The sequence below is a fragment of the Patiria miniata genome, unplaced genomic scaffold (assembly GCF_015706575.1).
Source record: "Patiria miniata isolate m_02_andy unplaced genomic scaffold, ASM1570657v1 HiC_scaffold_14, whole genome shotgun sequence".
Lineage (NCBI taxonomy): Eukaryota > Metazoa > Echinodermata > Asteroidea > Valvatida > Asterinidae > Patiria > Patiria miniata.
In genome coordinates this window covers 3,702,478-3,723,269 of record NW_024037052.1, presented here as the reverse complement: position 1 = coordinate 3,723,269, position 20,792 = coordinate 3,702,478, and the positions used below count along the sequence as shown (strand labels likewise).

The window sequence follows — 20,792 nt, the reverse complement described above, 5'->3', positions numbered from 1 at the left end:
GTTAAATGAATTTTAATGTTTACAGACTTTGTTACAATTATTATTACATTTAGTCGCACAATATTTGGAACAATATAACCAATTAGTTCTGTGGAAAAGCGCTGATAATTAAGTTGTTTTTATCATGAGCAAGCCGCATACCTTGAATAGTGTGTTGATATTAAAATCTGGGAGATGGGAGAACAGCAACGGAAGCCTATTCAATAAAAAGACATGTGCAAAAGTATTTAGCAGTTGGTAACTAAATTGATGGTCCAAACGTTTCCATCATGAAGGATTAACCCAAATATGCTGGAGGAAGTCTGCATTCGATCCTCTGGAAACATTGTGTTGAATGTTGTTGAATGTAGTCGGCGTCCCGAACGCATGACACATTTGCCTTTGTGACCACAACTATGTTTGCATTTATATATGCACCTGTATGTAATCCAGCGTGGGTTTATCTTATAGCTTATTCATAAATACCTGAGACAGTTTACCCATTCCTATTGGTCGAAAGCCCGTCGTGGGTGGTTGTAATCGGTTTGATTAAACACCGGCTGGCTGGTTTTAAACACTTTTCTGGTGTCACATGAAATTTGGACTCCTATCAAATCTGGTCCCTTTATCCCCCATTGGTTGAACATTCACAATCTTCACTTAGGCAAGCCCAATACTACCAATGAGTTCGTATTTCGTAGAGTCCTAAAATTCACACTACACCGGCACTGCCGTGTTATGCGCCAAATCACGTAGTATGCGCCACGCGTGCGCCAATCTCTATATAAGGAGATTTTTAGTACTACACGCGAGAGGCACACACCATTAACATAACTAGAGGGGTGTTTAAAAAAATCATAACGTAAAATTGTTGAACAAAATTTGACTGAAAGGTTATAATGAATCGGAATAAATATGTGCTTGGCCGAGTTTTAGATATGTACCTATAAAACTGGCTTAGGGCCTGGACGCTGATTCAGCTAGGGCCAATATCAGCGACCATGTTTAAAACCTGCCAAGCACATACTTATTCCCTTATTAAAGCCGTGATAATCATCTGAGTCCAGATTACCAATATAACATGGAAGGTAGAAGCCTGCCCCCTGGCTGGCTGGCCTATCCAGTCTGCCAATCGGATACCATTTCCAAAATGGCCGATTTTGTGTTGCTAAGCAACGAGCACCATTACATTAATATGGCAGTATAATAGGGTGGAACAGGGACACGATTGCCCCTTGCTGATGATGACTGGCTTGATGACATTAAAAGCGTGGAGGTTTGTTCTTCCTTGCTCCTTTTCTCCAGTGGCAACAGGCATGTGTGGCATTCCGAGGCGGTTTAAGATTACTGGCCGCTCAACTGTTGCCTCCTCCCCCCTCTTCTTGGTTTCTTAAAATACTCCGGCTGGACTTATTTGGTTGGGCCCACATTTTGCCAGACAGCCAGTGACATTTAGCGTCATCGCTGTGTTTACCGTATGGGTAGAGTCTTGTCGTAGACTGATGTGTGGACATCGCTGGTAGGAAGTACATCCACACCACGTGCCTTGCTGTGTGATTACTGAATCTCAAACCGTCGTGCAACCACTCCTTGGAATACCCAGTATCCTTGGATGTAACAGACTGTCTGTCTCAGGGACTGTATCCGTAATCTTTTGATCCAAATTACCTGTTTTCGGGGAGAACGTCTTCCAGGAAAGGAGATTATTATTTTGTACCAGGATCTGTTTTCATCAAGGTATGTCTGTTTTTGGGAACGGCGAAAAAAAAAATAATAGTACTTTCAGCAGTAAATGGTGTTCAAGGTGAATTCAAGATGGCTGCCAGAGGTCAGGAAGGACGCAGCTGGATGATGATGTCCAGTGGGATGGATTTGATTGACAGCTGGGGATGAAAGGCTTAGGTCTGCCCACCAGCAGTATCGTCATGGTGATGGTTGTCCATCATTCACTGCCATAATTACGTCTGTTTACTACTACTGTGGAGCCACTGTGTAAATGCTTCACTGAATTGTGTTTTCTATAGCGATGTTTTGACATGACGTCTCACTTTGGATAGCCTTCATACATAGTTCATGTTTCAGCCAATTTGATGTTTGTATTTCTATGTTGATTATTTCCCTCTTGGTCCTTCTGCCTAAACTATGACTGTTGTTTGACATCCGCAAACCTTCTTAACCCTGTCATTCTGTTTATTTGTTGCACAGGTGTCAACCATTCATTCACAGGTTTATTAGAAACTACATGTACATGTAGCTCTTACGAAAATCTAAATAGTTGGGTTTGATAATGTGATGGAAGAAAGCCATATCCCAAACTTGGGTGGTTTTTTTTACAATGGATAAAGTATGAAGTCTCTTGGAGAAAGTAAAAACAAACTTGTTCATGATATCTTGGCTTTATCAGTTTATAGTTTTTTAGTGACTGTACTGGCTTGTGTTCCCCTAAGAGGTACGGTTAAGAGGGTTAGGATACATGATTCTTTATATAAAGGTAATATACAACATTTGCTTTTGTTGATAGAAATGGATGGGTTTGGGGGTTAGTATTTTGTAGCAAATATTGTTACACTGACCTGTTTAAAGTTTTGGCATTCATAGATGCTGGATAAACCAAGAATAAAATGCTGTTTTTGTAGTCTTTTTGTAGTCTTCAGATTCCCTGACCCTACTTCAGATGGAACGGACAATTTATAGATGTCGCGAAATGGTCTGGTCAGGGAACCAGACTAGCTGTCTTGCACCCGTTCATGGATGTGTGACCAATTGCGAACAAAATATAGACTAACTAAATTTGGTAAATTGGGGGCAGTATTTGACAAAAAGTCAGGTTTTTTCCCAATGATGGTCGACCGACCATCGCTGGAAATTGATACAAAAATTCTACGTTTCTTGAAAATGACGGCACACCAGGTGTCAGGATTTCACAGGATGCTTGAGACTGTTATTTCCTTACGGTCAAGTAAGGTATTTTATAATAATTTGGTTATTTTGTTTTATGATGCTTGCAAATGTTGTATATTAGTATTTACCTTTAAACTAAACCTACTTTCTTGAAATGCCACGGTCTGCTACCTGGAACACAGTGCATCTACATCATATTGTCATGATTGCAGAGCCAGTTCCTTAATTTAATTTTCATATCTGTACCCTGTTTTCACTTATTTGATTGAGTGTTTGTTTTGTGATTGTCTGGGACAGAGATAAAAAATTCCTCTCAGAGATGCCCTTGCTCTTCAGAAATATTTGACCAGTGCACTAAGGAGGTCAGCCAATGTTTCATAAACACTTCAAGTAAATATTTCAGGATATTCCCTGGCATCTGGCTGGCTGTTCTTCATAAATCATAGCCGTAAATGATTGCATACCAAGAAATCAATGTGATGTGGATCTTCCCGTGCCCAAAGAGCAAGCTGGATGGATCCCAAAAATCTGTTGACTATCTATACTCAAGATTGAAAACTATTGCATGGACAACGATAATTTGGCTAAATGTTGAATCGTTTTTATTTACATTCATGTACAACATATGAATGATGCTATCTTGTTGGATGTACAGAGTGAGTCTGAATGATCTGGACCCAAAGTTAAGAAAATATTATAAATATGTAGCAATTATCAAAGCGAGTGCAAATAAGATATGTTATAGGCTGGTATTTTGGACATATTTGGTGAAAGTTTCATGTGTATCCATTGTACCATTTTGAAGAAAAGCAAAGAACACACGCTAAGAAACACTCCGACCACGGTTCTATGGTTCCACAAATTTATTAAAATTGCGTACTGATGCAGTCAATGCAGTCACATCAGTACGCAATTTCAATAAATTTGTTGAACCATGGAACCGTGGTTGGAGTGTTTCAGAGAGTTTATAGCACTTGTTTTGAGCACTACATGTTTCTAATATTTCCTTTAATTTGGGTCCAGATCATTCTGACTCACCCTGTATATGTAAGATTGGGTTTGCCTTTCACGGACGGAGTGTACTTTAATTTGACTCCTTTCTAGCAATCAGTTGCACAAATGCTTTCAACCTTATATCTGTTGAATACCTGTGCCTGCACACTTTCTTTAGCTGTGATGGTTTTTCCCAGAAGTAAATGAAAATTTTCCATCTTTTATTTTTCTGATCGTGTTTGTACAAAATATACTCTAAAGAAGCTTTTAATACACTAAGCACAAGCGGCTTTTTAAGATGTAAAACATAGACACCTAGGGTCCTTAGCTATCGAATGTTTTTGAAAACAAGAAACGACCCTCAGCAGTCAAATTCACAGCACGTCTTCTTATCACTTCTCATCACCGCTGTGATTCCAATGCGTGGAATGCATCCTAGGTTACAGAGTTGGCACCTAGTCATTTGAATTATTTGCACAGTGTTGACAGTTATGCAGGGTGAACACTTTGCAGAGTTTTCAGATAATGAAACTTGAAAGTTGCCTTTGAGAAGGATACTGTCAGCATCGTAATGGCTGGCCCTCTTAATTTAGTTGAATTGAATATTTCAGGTCAATCCAGTCATTAATAAAAAAAAAGAGCAAAGTCTGTCACGGGCCAATGTGGCCCATCAGGCCGGCGTTTATCTCCAGTTTCCTTAGCATGAAACTACAGAGAGTATTTCTGTTTCCCCTGGACGGGATGCCAGTCCATCGCAGGTTACTCCCCAGCTTATGCAGGTACCCATTTATACTCCTGGGTGGAGAGGGGCAAGTTTGGGTGAAGTGGCTTGCCCAAGGACACAACATACGGCCAACAGCTTGATTCAAGCCCCTGACCCTCTGATCACGAGTCACAAACCCTAACCACTAGGCCACACTTCCCCACCAATCGAAACAAAATTAAGTAATTTCTTGTCCGCCCTTTTTGAAAATAAAAAGGAATTGGGTGCTTTTTTTTCTTCTTCATTTTTTTTCTCCAAGATTGCGGATTTTCCAAGATTGCAGATGGATTGTTCAATTTTCTCAACTATTTTGCTGATACAAGTTGTGTCCAAAGGAGCCATAACCCTTTCTACATAGCTACACTTTTGTTGGAAACAAATAGAAATACAATATTTTGACAACATACCGGTATGTGCAAAATATATTGCAAATGTATAAATTTAAAAAAAATAATTGAAAAAAAAGGATGCGGCCGAGAAAAAAATGAAACCAGGCAGGCACGAGAAACTGGTTTATTGTTTACATAAACAGTTTGCAGCAGTTTGGGTTGATGTCAATGCAGCATTATTGTACAAATAATGTGTACGAATTTCTCAGCCAACTCGTGTAATTTGTGCATTTTATACACAAAGAAATGAAGAACATTCTGAGAATTCAGCCAACTTCCAAAAGTCGGACTGAAAAATGTTCAGTCCGAATCAGAGATATTGTAGATTGAAGAATTAAACGGAGAAAAAAAACATGCTGGGAATGCAGAATTAGAAATGTATCTATCATCCCACATCTGTGAACAAGATGGCCATAAGCATGGACACAACTCCTTTTGAATAAATACTTGTGAGGGATGTCCCAACACAAGTTTGTACATGTGGCAAGCATTTGTAACAATCATAGGACAGGACTGTTTATAGACATGTTGTTGGCATATAAAAAAATTCTGCGGTTTGGGAAAGGCTGCCTCTTAATGGTGCACTAGACTTTTCTGATGAGTGACAGTTTATGTTGCTGTGGTGCAGCTGTGCTGAACAAAGATGAGGACAATATCAAAAATAATATTGTCCTCATCTGGGTACTTTTACTGACATATGTGACCTGTTCTGTCAAAAGCAGACGCTTCTGGGCAGAGGTTGAAATTGAGATAGGGCCAAAAAACGCTGTGGGGGTGATTTTTATCGATTTTCAAATTTTTGCATATTTTTAATCTCGAACGTGTCTAAAATATATTTTAAAAGTTTGAAACCCTAATTTGAACTCTACACATACTATTTTTGATGGTTTTGATAAGGTATATCAGTTAAAGAAATAACTGTTTTGTGACGTTCGTGGTCATTTTCTCCGTTTTCTACTTTTCGACAAAATGAACTTCAAAATAGCATAACTCTGCCCAGGAATGACCAGTTTCAAAAATTAAACCACCTATTAAAAGGAAAAAGAACATATGTTAACAATATGTAAAAATATCATTTTCGACCTTATGCCCAGAAAAGTCTGATTTTGACAGAACAGGTCACATATTATTGCAGTCATCCAGGTACTTTTTAGGAAAGCGTACAATACGCTGATTAATATTTACCACTGGAAGCCTGATATGAATAGTAATACAGAATATAAACTGGTGCCTACCAATTTATTACACCTACATGTACATTTACATGTGCTCAATTCTAACCAGCTTACATTGAGCTATAATCACAGTAGTACAGTTTCTGAAGAATTTGTGTCGATTAAATAGTGAAGGGCTGAACTTTCTTCAGCTTCCTTTGCTTTGGTATCCATACTCGGTAAATATGTACATGTATGTGCACAACTAAAGGTGCAAAAGGAATTCTTTTAATTAAGCTCCAGGTTATGTTACTTGTTGAAGACTATAGAGTACCAAAGTGTGACGTCATTTAGAACCAGAAAGTGAAGTGCAAACGAATAGAGTATGCGTGTGTGTTGGTTCACAGGCCGAATCACGCACTAATGTCTGCTGCGCATATATTGTGCGCGTGATGTATACACTTCTGTACTTTATTGCCTGCGAATAAATGTACCAGCCAAGTTTCTCCTGGTGGACTTTGTGTGTTATCAGATGCTATATGTGCGCAGCCGATTTTACAAAACAGTGTGTAACTTAAGCCATGCGTAGGACTTGTGCAACAAATATATTGCGCAGCTGCACAATAAACTTACGATAAATTTCACAAAACTTGGCACAGCTGATCGATGTTTTAAATAATCCAAACATCTTGGATGAGGAAAATAACAGCATTTACAACGGCTGTTTGTGTATGATTTTTATGTTCATGAAACAGTCGTTGAATCACCTCTGCCCGCAATTTTGAAAATATATTTGTTCAACTTTCTTCGGAATTGTGCGGCAACTCTAAAAACTCTGTCATGAGTAAAATAGCAATTCTGTGATTTCGAACATAAAGTTGTGCGTGTCTTGTATCAACCGTGATAAGTTGTGCAACAACAGGCTCCACAACGATCACGATTTGCTGGTAAAATAGTTCATTTTTCAGTCGCTACGCCACAAAATAAAGCCACCTAAAATGATTGCGCAAGTTATGCAATGATTTGTTGCACAAGTCGCGGACTTATGCGCTATGAAACTTTCGCTCAATGTTGTCTCTCATTGCGCGGTGTGTCCTCCATCAGCTGAAGAGAACAACATGGAGCGGGGGAGTTGGTGACCGTGGCAGCGCAGGCTCAGGAAGTGTCCCAACCATTTTGGCCGGGATTGTAGCTTTCAATAACATGAAATAGGAAAGCTTTTTATTTTTGCCACTTGGGATTTTGATGGACATACTTCAGAGAGTACCAGCTGCACAGTTATCTGTTCAGGTGTACAGCATGTTGCTGTATGGCTGGCCACGTCAGTGGGCAGTTGCTGCGTGTCATGTACATGTACACGGAGTAATCTGATCAAGCATTTATGTACATGTATACAAGGGAGTCCACCATTCATGTTTATAAGTGCACGTAGACCATTACAGTTATGGAGAAAGAATGTTGGCATTGAATTTCAACTGGGTCAAGAAATGATGGATGCACGTGGTGTATTGCAAGCCTGGCTAATTCTGTCACATTGGCAGACTTTTTTTTTTTAAAGATCAGGTTTCACTTCATGTACAAAATGTAGATGAGTTACCTATTTTATATTTGAGACGCAAGACAGTCTGGAGAATTTCGAGGTACCTGAATGATTTCTGACAGTTGCACATTATTTAGGCCGGCTTCAAATTCGGAGGATAGATTTTACCAACATCAAGTCCTTAGGTAAGGGAATGTAATGTGTTTTGGTAAAACAAGAAGCTATTCTTGGGAGAGCTTGTAATATACAAACATGTAGATGCCCTCCCCAAAAAAAAGATGAGGAGTGATTTTTCTCATTTTTCATTTTTTTTGCAATTTTGTCTGAAATAAACTGTTAAAAATTCAGACAGTAATTTTTGCTTTAAAGGAGATTTTTAAAGTTTTTTTTGTTAAATGGAATTTGAAAAGTTGCATTTCAAGACATGCATGCATAACCCAAAACATAATGTGATTTCTCTGTTTTGACCTAAGTAAGATTGCAAACTTCAAAAGGGCATAATTTTGCAAAGGAATGTCCATTTTCAAAAAATGTATACCTTCACTGTAAAAGGGGAAAAATTATATTGTTACAATAAAAATCCTATTTTTGACCAGGCTAGAGACCAGGAGAGTTTTTTTGAAGGGAAAATATCACAAATCAATGCAGAAGCAGAGCTCAAAGTCAGGATTTACAAAATGCCAGAATTCCAGATTTGTGTATTGACAGCTGGGAAATGCACTTGTTTAACTAAGTGGTGCCTGGTGGCATTGTGTCACGTACACAAATACCATGCTGCCCCAGTGAGACATCATCGCTTGTAATTTTGACGTTCCGTGTTTTGACAGCAATGTATCTGTGTACACTTCCAGCATGGCCTCCAGACGGATTTTGCACATATGTCAATCAGATGTGGCCATCACATGTTCTTAATGCTGTTTATTTTCTCCACTGTACATCTACATACAGTACGCATACTGAGCATTACTGTTAAACTAGTATGGAAGAACCATGACAACAGAACCAGGCTAATGCGAATTGAAAAAGACTTCATCACTTCAAAACTTCTTATCAGGAATTTAACACAGTTCAGTTTCACACAGTTCAGTTTCAAAACCAGTTAAAACAGCTGTGTGGCATAAGCCATCATTAAGTGTTAATTGTATTGTGTTTTAATTTTCAAAATGGCACCTGAAACTTATTATAAAAGTCTTTTTCCTATAACGTTTTACTCTTAAAACTCTTATACGGGTTTTGCCTCTTCACAGGTACATGTACCGTACCAATAGTGTCACTCACATTGTAAAACCATCTGGTCTTGTTGGTAAAAAATGTTTACACAATCTATAGGGGTTTGCAACTGTTCAGCCGCTTACTAAGGTTATGATACTAACAAAATGTGACAAAACATAATAAATTGAATACTAAAGTTCCTAAATTCATTCTCAAATTGCCTTTGGATGCAGGAGAAAGCATCGTAGATATTCAGATTTTCCTGGGGACATGTCCCCAGACCCCCCTAGCCCTCAAACTCTCCACCATGTTTCCTAAAACCTAGACCAGCCCCTGTTTTGCCTTTCAAACTAATTTGTGGAGCAAGCACTTTGACCTCGACCATTGGAATGCATTCCGGATATGAAATCCTTGTCGACATTCCTGTCCAAATGAGATCCCTGACCACATTCAAATCTAACCTCAAAACCCATCTATTTCTACGATGTTTTTGTAATTAACATGGGTTTTTTTGTATGTATGTGCCATGAGTGTCATGCCTGGCGGATACCGGCGCTTTGCCAAAGGTTCATCATTTTTTTTATTATAATTATTATTATTAGGACATTTTTGGCCCATAGCTAACTGGAAAGTTTCAAAGACAGACTCAGTATTAAATTCCTAATCCAGTTGAATAAACCGTTTGTGTTTCTCTCTGCCTTTTTGGTTGTATTCAGGCTGCGGAAGGACCACCTGAAGACCTTATCGACGCGGAGACCGTCATGCCATCTGAGTGTCGTCCCTTGGAGCTGCAGCTGCCTGTGCTGGGAGCTGGCTACGGTAACATCAATGGTAAGACACTGCTTCTGTCTAGGATGTGAATGCTGCCTGTACTTTGACAGCGTTTCACGTTAAAGTTGATTGGAAAATTGGCTGGTCCAGGCCATCATTGTAGCACAACAGCTGACAGTGTTGTAAGTGGGTATAGAGCAGTGTTTGAGTGTTATTTCTTATTGACAGCAGCATTTCAGCAGCCACAGAACTGGTGGAAAGCTGGCAGAACAGGTGGAAAATCATATCACAGGTTTGGAAACAGCATCACGCCAGTGCAAGCTAGCTGGAACCGGTTCTACCAGGTGGTAGTGACATTTAAAGCATTTCAATTGTTTTCTTGCTTCATAAAATATTATGCATTGAGTACAGTTTGTGGATACATGTATTGCAGTAGTGTGACCCAAGCATTGCACATTGCTTGGTTGTGTCATGTTTTCGTTATGTGGTGTTTTGTTAGTTTTGTGCTAGAAATTTTCCAGTCCAAGTGTTTTCTTTTTAGTAGTCTAGGTGGTGCTGGCCAGATGTCACTGATGCAGTGTAGAAAGTTGCTTTGCAGTGCCTACTTTTACTAGTACCTTTAGGCTACTTCCAAATTATTTGTGGCTACGGCTGTTTATTGCACATGCGCCTATGGAACCAGCTGCAGCCACTTCTCATAGAACCGTGTGTTACTGCCGACTGTGGCCAAGTATTCTAGACCTGGCCACACTGTACTTCACAGAACAATATCTGGTTCCCTGAACCTCTGAACCTGACTGATTCCCTGTAGCCGATTTCACGAAATTGCAGTGGCATAAGTCCACTTGCGCCACTGTTTATTGCCCAAGTTGCAAACATTTCACACTGCTCTGCATTTCACTTATGACAATTTCACGAAAGTTTCATAGTGCGTAAGTCGGCCAGTTGCGCAAAAAATTATGGTGTAAGTTGCGCAATCATTTTTGGTGGCGTAACTTTGTTGCTTAGCAACTGAAAATGACCTATTTTACCAGCAATTCGTGATCGTCGTGGCGCCTGTTATTGTGCAACTTATCAAGGTTGATTGAAAGACACTCACAACTTTATGTTTGAAGTAAAAGAATCACGACAGAGTTTTTAGAGTTCACACACGATTCCGAAGAAAGTCAGACAAAAATATTTTCAAAATGGCAGGCGGAGGTGATTCAACGACTGTTTCATGGCCAAACAAAATCATACACAAACAACCATCGTAAATGCTGTTATTATGCTCGTCCAAGATGTTTGGATTATTTAAAACGTTGCGCAGCTACGCCAAGTTTCGTGAAATTGACCGTAAGTTCATTGTGCAGCTGAGCAATAAATTGGTCAGGTAATTCTTACGCATGGCGTAAGTTACACACTGTTTCGTGAAATCGGCTGCTAGTGCAGAGACACGGCTTAAGCTAAAGCACTCCATCTCTTCCAAAAAAGCCACGTAACCACTTTTTTCTCCTGCAATTCTATGCACAGCACACACTGAACTAGAATAATGTAAAAACAGGTGAATATAACATCATGAAGGACTGTTGCAGCTGCTTCAGGAGAACAGAACATCACTAGTCAGCAAGGATACTGAAACTACCAAGAAGTGTGGCTGCTGTATATTGTAAATGTTTCTTTGCAAGATTTGTAGATGCTTTTCATGTATACATGTGAATGGATGTTACTGACTAACACAATGTCTAGCAGGTGATCCATCAAGCAGCAATGGCACGTTTAAGAAGAGGGTGCGGACAGTCATGTGTGTCAATGTGATGGCTGTGACGAGGACAATGGGAGTAGGTGAGGACAGGGGATCATTTCCAGATCGCCAAAAATTGGAGTCCAATAGGACTAAATTTGGAGTAGTTACTGAAGTAATAATAAGCAAATATTAATTGGTTGAAATACTTGAAAATGATTGACATCGCTTGCTTGAAACTTCTGTTTAGTGTCTGATTTTACACAACTGGTATAGAAGGGAACATGGAGGAACAAGAGAAAGCTACTCTAGGGACACTTTGTCTACCAAAACACCAGTTTCCGTATTTTATAAAGAGTTTTCTCAGAAAGCTTTGATACCAAACAAAGAGACCTTCTTTGACATTGCGCGTGTGATTCTCTATTTGAATGTACCCCGGCTCTTCATAAGAATGGAATTTTTCATGCGTACCAATAAATATCAAACAAGCTTTCAATTTCACTGTGGTACGCAGCCTGGTGGCCAGTTTCAGGCAGGGGGGGGGGGGGGGCACAGTGCCAGCTAGGGGTGCACATCACAAGAAAACAACACAATTTTAGATAATTTTAACGCTTATGCTTTTTGCCGGTCCGATGGGGGGGGGGGGATGCCCTGGGCTCCTTCTTAGTAACAGGCTTGTTGGTATGATTCCCAATAAGTCCTGCAGTTATCAAAAGACATACTGAGCCATATCCACCAAACTAAGAAATTGCTTTTGAGAATGTCATTTACAAACACACAAAAACGTTCATTTTCGTAAGACTGTAGCGCACGTGACTTTGAAGTCACAAGCGAGGATGCAGCCCTCGATGAAGAGCCAACTGTTGATATCGATGATGTTATCGAGGAGCAAGGGGTGCAACCAGGTGAGATTTCGCCGTCTACAAATATCAGTAATCTGAAAACTGAAGAAAAAAAATCACCCCAATTTGATTTTTTTGCATTTGATTCCATTACGGCCTGTGCCCTAGTTCTGTCTCATTTTGTCAGAATGCCTCACATATAAGCAAACATAATTTGGTTGAAATACCTTTAAAAATTCATTGTTATCAGTGGTATGCAATGTTTGTTTAGTATCTGACTTTTACACAACTGTTGAAGGGAACATTGATGAACAAGGAATCTGTATTCAAGGGACATTTTGTCTACCAAAATACCAGTTTCTCTAATTTTTAAAGAATTTTCACCGAAAGTGTTAAACATGTACCATACCGAATAAGAAGAACCTCTTTCACTTTACTTGCTTTAATGCTCTCTTCAAATGTACATATAGCCAGGATGTTCATAACAATGGCATTGTTCATGCATATCAATACATATCAAACAACTTTTCAAATCTCTCTCTAGTATGATGCCCAATAAGCCTTGCAGTAATTACAAGACATTGATGAATTAACACACTGATCCATATCGTCCAAACTAAGAAATTGCTTTTCAGAATGTTACATCAGCATTGTTCATTTACAAACACACAACAACGTTCATTTTCGTAAGACTTTAGCGCACGTGACTTTGATGTCACAAGCGAGGAGGGAGACCTGTACCGTGATGAAAAGCCAACGGTTGATTTCATCGATGTCGTTGATATCGATGATGTTTTCAAGGAACAACCAGGTAAGATTTCGCCATATACCATTGCTGTGCCAATCATACCATTGCCAAATCTAAGTGCTGGAAGTTTTAAAACCAATTCTTAAGAAATGAGTGCAACCTAACCATGGATCTAGGCCTTTGCTTTACATGGTGTTGTCTTACAAAATACACAATGTAGCAATTCCAGTTGAAATCTGAAGGAGTTGGTTAATATTCAAAGTTGATTTCATTTTATAGAATGCAGTATTATATTTTTCTGTTGGAAAATTACGTTATGAATTTGGCAGTTCAAAATTTTGTTCAAATCGGACAATATAGCACATGCTTTTTAAAGGGAAGATACAACATTTGCAAACATCACAAAATGAAATGATGAGATTGTCACAAAATACCATAATAGATTGTAAGGGAATGACAGTCAAAAGCATCCTGCAAAATCGTGGCTCCTGGTGTGCTGACATTTTCAAGAAAAATTGTATTTTTCCAGCCGACCAGCGTTGGAGAAAACTAGCTTTTTTCAAGAACTGCTTGCAAGCTCTTTGGTGCAAAAACTGCAAAAACTCTTTGCAATTCATTACACATCACCTGTGAAGGGGTACAAGCCTGCTAGACTGATTCTCTGACCTTACAATTCCCCAAAGTCTATAAATTCTCTGTTTCATCTTAATTGGGGTCAGGGAACCAGACTACAAGAACATGAATGGTTTTCTTGGTTTTTCCAGCATCTACAAGCCCAAAACGTGAAACAAGTCATTTTAACAATATTTGCTATAACATCAATCCTCCAAATCCATTTATTTATGAAAATTGAAGCAAAAGCAAATGTTGTACATTCCCTTTAATTCCCTTTAAAAAATAACAATTGAAAGCACATCACCCAAACGTACCGTTAGTTGGATCTCTTTAGATTGTCGAAGACTTAGTTAACATGCAGTTTTTTTATTCGCAAAATTGGGAGAAAATAAAATACAAATACGGCTGTTAGTAGTTTATTCATCAAAATTTACCATACAGTTGTAAAAAAAATTAATAGAATGTTTTATAAAAAGTTTTAAATATCTTCAAAATAACCATTGGACTTTATAAAGGACAGTTGGAGTCACAAGTACTATCTTTCAACACAGAAATGTCCAAAATGGCAAAGCGTAGAAGTGTTGGAGGCTTGTTAAAAAGTTTAGTGAAGAAACCACGACGATCTGATTCAGAAGGGAAAATTGTGTACAAGATGGACAGGAGTTGGGCAGGTGAATATTTATGTGCTGTTTGTTTGTTTGTTTGTTTGTTTGTTTGGGTTTTTAGGGGGTATTTTGCTAATGGTTGTAGTTCTAATTCTTAAAAAGGTTGGCACAGAGTAACTGCTTTGACCTTTTTTAGTTATACTTTGATAAGATGAAATGTACATTGATAGGTCTACCTTTAGAAATGTTACCCACACTATGTTCAATACTACAAGATCCGCAGCACATACATGTAATTTCTGCACTGAATTGAACACCGTACATACATGTACATGTATTGCCGTACATATCGAGTCGTGTTGGAATCAGCAGGCTTCACATTTCTAGTAATAGAAGAGCACCTAGAGAATGTTTGATCATGGAAGTTGAGGTCAGTTAATATTGTGAGCAAGAAGTTGGTATTTTTCTTGATTCTGTTTTGGTCCTGTAGATGCTGAAGACCCATTTGATTTGGATGGAGTTATAGACCACGGGGAGATTGCTGAACCAGACCTAGTGGAAGGTAAGTTATATACCATATTAAAGCCATATTTTGTTTCTGTTCTTTTCATAGAATCTTTCCAATTTTTAATCAAAGCTAAATGGGTAAATAAAAATAGGAATGACTTAAGAAAAAAACAACCAAAGTTTAAAGAAAGAAAAAGTAAGTAAAATGCATGGCGTATTTTACTCAGTGCTTCAGAGTATTCCTAATTGAAATATGATAATCTAGCTATTGAAACTGTGATAACATAAAACAATTTAGTAATTTTCATACAATTACGGTATATAACTATTGATTTTCATTGCACTGATGCAATTTTTCCCATTCTAGAAAGGGTTACATATCTTTACATGTTGACCTTTCGCATCAGTTTTTAAAATAAGGATTTTTTTTTTGTAACCACCAAAATCCAGTCAACTTACATGCATATTTTGTTTCAGTATTAATTCATTTAATATGCAGAAGAGCTGGAAACTGTACAAAGTTGCACACACTGTACCATTTTAGTATTTAGTGATGACACCTTTGCTTTAGAATGTTAATATGTGATAATAATTGTTTATCTGTTAACAGGCACAGGGTTGGTGCACATAGTGACCATGAGGTCACCAAAACGGACGAGTTCTGTGAGCGGCAAACTCAAAGATGCCATCAAGAAACGCAGATCCAAGTCATACGGGTCATCCTCGGATTTTGTTGAACCAGATAGTGAGGAGCCCAGTAAGTTAATGGTTTTGTTTGATTTTACTGGTGGGTTTTGGCTTATCACTGTTCACACTTGGAACTTTTAATTAACCCTCATAGTGGGAAGTCGGTGTTTAGTGCAATATGTGAACCCTTTAAAATCCTGCAGGTCAGTTTCAGGTGAACGGATATGAAGTGTTAACTGCGTCACACAGAGAGTCAGTGCACACAAAAAACAGCACTGTGGAGAGCAGTGAAGAATGACCGAATTTGCCTGCTTGTCATGAGCAAGAATTGTGCAGTGATTTGAAGTGTTGTCCACATTTGTAGCACGATATGGGACAGAGGGAACCTCCTTCTTTTCTGTTTGTCATTGTGTTACCAGAATCTCAGGAATTCTGTTGAGATATCTGGGGGGATATGTTTAAAATAGGTAACAAATAGTCTAGGGTGGGTATAGGGAGATGGGGGGGGGGGGTACCTCCTCTAACTTTATGGGCAAAAGTGGTTTTGCGAAACTTGGATGGGTTGTGAAGAAAGCATCATACTAGTTACTGTTAAGAGTAACATGCCTTACAGCATTATTGGGATGCACCTTAAATGTACAGTTTTTGATTCAAGGATTGATGTATGCACTCCATGCATCAACAGTAGATGGATTGCTGTGAAATTTTAGGTACTCTCTTGTGCTGTCGAAGGGAAGATTAAGTTGCATAAGTTTGGTTGACGGACAACTACATTTTTGCATTCAGGTCCATCTTTTAAGTAGGTATTTTGAGCCCTGAGCATTGTTCAGCATTACCAAAGTCAGGTTTTTTATTTATTTATTAATTTTTTTAGAAATTTGAGCCAGATATGCGAATTATGGACAACTAATTGTTCTCTTTCCAATTCGAGTTTCTTTGAAATTTTTCCCCTTTTAGATTCAGCGGATAAAAGAGAAGATCCCAAGTCAGTCAAAAGACAAAGTCTGAGGAAGATTCTGAGTAAAGTTTCCTTAAAGAGAGGATCCAGGTCCCCAAGTAAGTTTTTTAAAGACTTTGCTATTACATGTTTATTTGTTATTACATCAAATCATGCAGTCATGAATGGGAGCCGAATACATTAAAAGCTTTCCTTGATTTTCATTGTCACTTTCTGAATTGAAAATTATGAAGCCATTAGCTTAAAGAGTAAATAACCTTCATTCTAGAACTGTATTTTAGCGCCCTGTGTACTTATTTTACAGTTAAGTGGCATTAAGCAGTGTTTCAGGGTTTGTTTTATTTGTATTATTTATTTATGTGTTAACTATTCGTGTACATTTACATGTTCACACATGTGCATGTACATGACCATGAACATGACATGTGTAGCTAGTCTGTTAAGTTTGATATTTTGTTTTGAGAAGATGGGTGGTTTGGAAAAGAACCAGATATCTTTTTAAAGAGAATTTTCCACATGCTGTTAATGCAAAGCCTCACTAGTTTACCACCTTGCAAAGTTTCAAATCATATTTTTGTTTTTGTTTCGTTTTCAGGAGGAAGTTTTGAAGCTGAGATCAACCAATCAGAGGGTTGGATATGTTTAAATAAATTAGTTCTTTCTTTGAAAAGAAGTTGTTTTGGTTTCCCTTTTGACTCACCCTGTTCAATTTCAGTTCAATTTCAGTAATGTTATAGTGTTGTAAAAAGAAATATGGGAATCTTTTGTCCATATTTATGGGTTTAGTCGTTTTTTCACCCGTTTTGTATGAGATGTTAAAAAAACAAACTCCAGGAACTATTGAGTTTACAGGATGCGAGAATTAGAATTATTTTGACAAAAATGTACTAGTTCAGATTATGGAAGCATTCCAAGAAATAAGAATTTACAAGTGTTTGGCACGAATTGAATTACGGTAGACCATTTTTGATACTTGGGTTACCAGGATGAAAAGTGTTCAAAAGAGTACTTTAATATTTACATTTCAATTGAGTTATGTTATTTCTGAAATTAAGTTCAACTGTGCTAATCAATATGCCTGGATTTTCCTTTTTTCAGGAGACAATGATAATGTTTTTATGGATATTCCCTACGGATTTGATGAGTTGGATTTTTTCGACAAAGGTGATAAAACATTTGTCTCATTTTAACTTCCAAACTGACGGAAAGAATATGTTAATTAATGTTAACACCTGTAAATGTTAATGTCAAAAACCTTAATACGTACATGTACATGTATGTAACCATGTGTGTAACTCTCTTATGACCTGGTTTTGGGGTTTTAGGTAAGTTCTTATTCAAATTTCTAAATCAGACTTAATTGTGTTAATACTTTGTACTTTAATTAATAAATCATTTTAAAAATATTGTGTGGTGGTGTGGGTTATTTAAAAAAAACTTGTGTCCAATGTGTCGTATACTAACATTGATTTAAACAATGTAAAACTGTGTAAATCTTTGCCAGTTAGATGTAGAAAATGTTTGAATATTTGTACTTTTGTTTATTCTTAATCGTTATTTTTCCTCTAAGCAGCAGAACAAACCTGAGTGTCAGCAAACTTTTTGTCGTTCCGATAACCCTTTTTCCCCCTCATATAAACTAATTAACTATTACAACTGGTTTTTTTTTTTACAGGTTTGTTTGAAGGATGATGTTTGACAGTTTCACCTTGTCACACTGTCTGTGGCTACAAAACAGGATATATTTTTAAGAGAAATAAAGATCATCATATACGGTATTTGAATTGCAGATTTGGTGGTCGGTCCAAGCTGCTACTGTGGGTTTCCCCCAAAAAAATAATTCTTGCATTTTTCTTATCTCCTCTCAACAGGTTTCTTGGAAGAATCCTTGGTCTCATTACCATAAATACATATATGCAATAGTAATACCAATAACTTGCTTATGAATATTCATTAGATGAGAATGACCAACCAAAGGGAGAACCAATAGAAGAAGTCATTGGCAAAGATCAGGTCGGGGCTGAAGAATCTGGTGAGAGCCTGGGGCGTTGTGAATCAGTTACTCGATTGTTTCTCAGATTTTCTCACAAAATTAAAGCTGAATGGATAGCCCTCACTGGTCCCTCTGTATATGTATTGTACAAAAATGGAAGGGGTACCAGTTTGAAAACAGGTATATTACTCTAGACATGGGCGGGATCACACCAGCCGGTGAAACATCTGTTCATTTGCACACAACATTTCACCGGTTGCTATGCGTTACCATTCAGCACTCCAGACTCAAGAACCATTGAGTGTAAAGATCATAGGTCTTGGCGCTAGATTAGGCAATGCAAATCATTTCCGGATGGCCACACCCGCCCGTTATGTTTTTGGGTTTTTTTCAAAGCTATCCAGTAAACTGAAATTACATGATTCATTGGCTTTTAAAATTACTTTTTACTTAAATTTATTATTTTGATTTCCTGCTTTGTATGATAAGCTGCTTTTCAACATGTGAACTTTACAAATTTTTGTTAAGTTGAGTTATTCATCGCCTAGTGACATGAATGAAGGTCCAAAAATGCTTTGAATTTCATCCAATTCATTTCAATTTTTTTATGAAGTCCTACTCAAATACTAAAACTAAGCTAAACCAATTTAACCAACTCAATGATTTATTTTTTTTAATAATTTAATAACTTAATATTTTTAATTGTTTTGTTATTAATAAATAATAGACAATTACCAAGTCTGAAATGACAGGGAAAACATGAATACTTTTCCAAAGGAGTTTTTAGCATCCTTAGTCAGACTTTTTTGTTCATCTTTTCACTGAAATGTATGTTACAATAAAAACAGAGCCGGCCTCACCAAGCTTTGCAAAAGGGTTCTTTTATCGAGTCACCGAGCCCATCCGGCGATTGGGCGACCGGTTTGGGGACAAAGGGGACAAGAACAAAGCAGCCAATGAGGACTGGGACCTTGTCCATGATTTGCCCAGTGACTCCGAAAAGGTGGACGGTGAGTGGTGATTGGTGGAGCTTTGAACATGCTGTTCTCTGATTGGCCACTGTCACTTCAAAGCTTTGCATATTCATGAGCACGTCATGCACTCTGTCCCTTGGCAATATGGAAGACAATAGGATGCCATATAGTTTTAACATTCAGGTGGTGATTGGAGGAGTTTTGAACATTGCTGTTCTCTGATTGGACATTGTCACTGCAAGGCTTTGCATATTCATAAGCACCTTATTACTAGTAATTCACTCTGTCTCGCAATTTGAGGAAAAATGATGCTATGGTTGTAGGTTTAAATTTCAATGGTATCCTGCATTTGGGAGGCATTGGTAACAGAACAATCACAGCTTTAGTGTGTATTGAAAGTTGGGCTGAATGGTTAGTGTTGTTAGTGTTTTGGACATCTTTGGTTAATATACATGTGTTAGAAGCTGGGTGTCATTTCATGAAAGCTAACCAGAGAACATGGAAGAAATACTCACCATGTTTAATGTCCAACTTTCTAACGTACACACATGTAGTCTGTTTGGCGCCTGGGTAGGGTTGTTTGCTTGTGTGTGTTTTCCTTTGGATTTGGTGGCTGGGAAACTTCAGTTTGATTTTTATTTCTGAACTAAAAAAAGGAATCATATTTTGAATTTTGATCATCTTTACACTTTCTAAATAAAAGAACATAAGCTTGTGCTTAATATTCAACGGAGTGGAAAGTCATTCAGTTTTTAAGAAAGCTCACAATTTCTGGAAAAAAAACCAAAAGAGGGCAAAACCAAAGTAGCTTGCTTTCTGAAATCAAAACTTTTTCACAATTTTTATCCTGAAAAAAAAAATGTTTATTGTATCTGTAATTTGCCTATCACAAACAATTTTTTGAAAGCATATGGGTCATATGTGTGCAACAGAGGACCCGCGATAACTTGGTTGGTCAAACAATTCCCCTTTTCCTTTGTTTTGGGTAGGCATCAATTAGTTTGGTAAAAAGAGTCTTGTGTCCTGTGCAGTACATAGCACAGCATTACTGATACATGTACATGCCTTTTAACAAAATTAAATTCATTTAGAACTGGGTTTGCGTTTCCACTAACTACATGTAGGTGTGGCTGGTTACATTAAATACATGGAATTAACATGTTAATGAAACTGGTTTACGACCAATTAATTTCGAGACTTGTTTTGTTTAAGAATTTTGACAACGATCTCTGTGCTGTATGGAAATCGTGGACGTCCTTTTTAGAAATGACCGCTTCTGTAAGGTGTAACCATGACTTTCACATCTATCCATTGTCAAGTTCTTTTCCTCAAAAAGATTCAGCAATAGACCATTATCATGTTGTAGCCATTTGACTTTGTCCCATTCAAATCAATGTAACCAACGCGAGGCTGGAAGGACAAACAGTCTGGTTCCTTT

The 20,792-nt window shown here is 37.9% G+C and overlaps 1 protein-coding gene across 10 annotated transcripts in view; it reads left to right on the top strand.

Annotated features, from left to right (window-relative positions):
• The window catches only part of LOC119721913 (filamin-B-like), a 134,986-nt gene that overhangs the window by 91,737 nt on the left and 22,457 nt on the right, over positions 1-20,792 (top strand). For 5 of the 10 annotated variants that reach the window (XM_038191859.1, XM_038191854.1, XM_038191863.1 and 2 more), the window contains 10 exons: positions 9,648-9,762; positions 11,431-11,526; positions 12,226-12,330; positions 12,959-13,078; positions 14,182-14,301; positions 14,726-14,797; positions 15,353-15,499; positions 16,387-16,485; positions 16,983-17,018; positions 17,486-17,551. In XM_038191859.1, coding sequence (XP_038047787.1) covers positions 9,648-9,762; positions 11,431-11,526; positions 12,226-12,330; positions 12,959-13,078; positions 14,182-14,301; positions 14,726-14,797; positions 15,353-15,499; positions 16,387-16,485; positions 16,983-17,018; positions 17,486-17,551 — 976 coding nt within the window. Of the gene's footprint in view, positions 1-9,647; positions 9,763-11,430; positions 11,527-12,225; positions 12,331-12,958; positions 13,079-14,181; positions 14,302-14,725; positions 14,798-15,352; positions 15,500-16,386; positions 16,486-16,982; positions 17,019-17,485; positions 17,552-18,344; positions 18,420-19,228; positions 19,391-20,792 lie in introns of all 10 variants that reach the window. The other 5 variants (XM_038191864.1, XM_038191862.1, XM_038191855.1 and 2 more) reach the window with 4 other exon arrangements.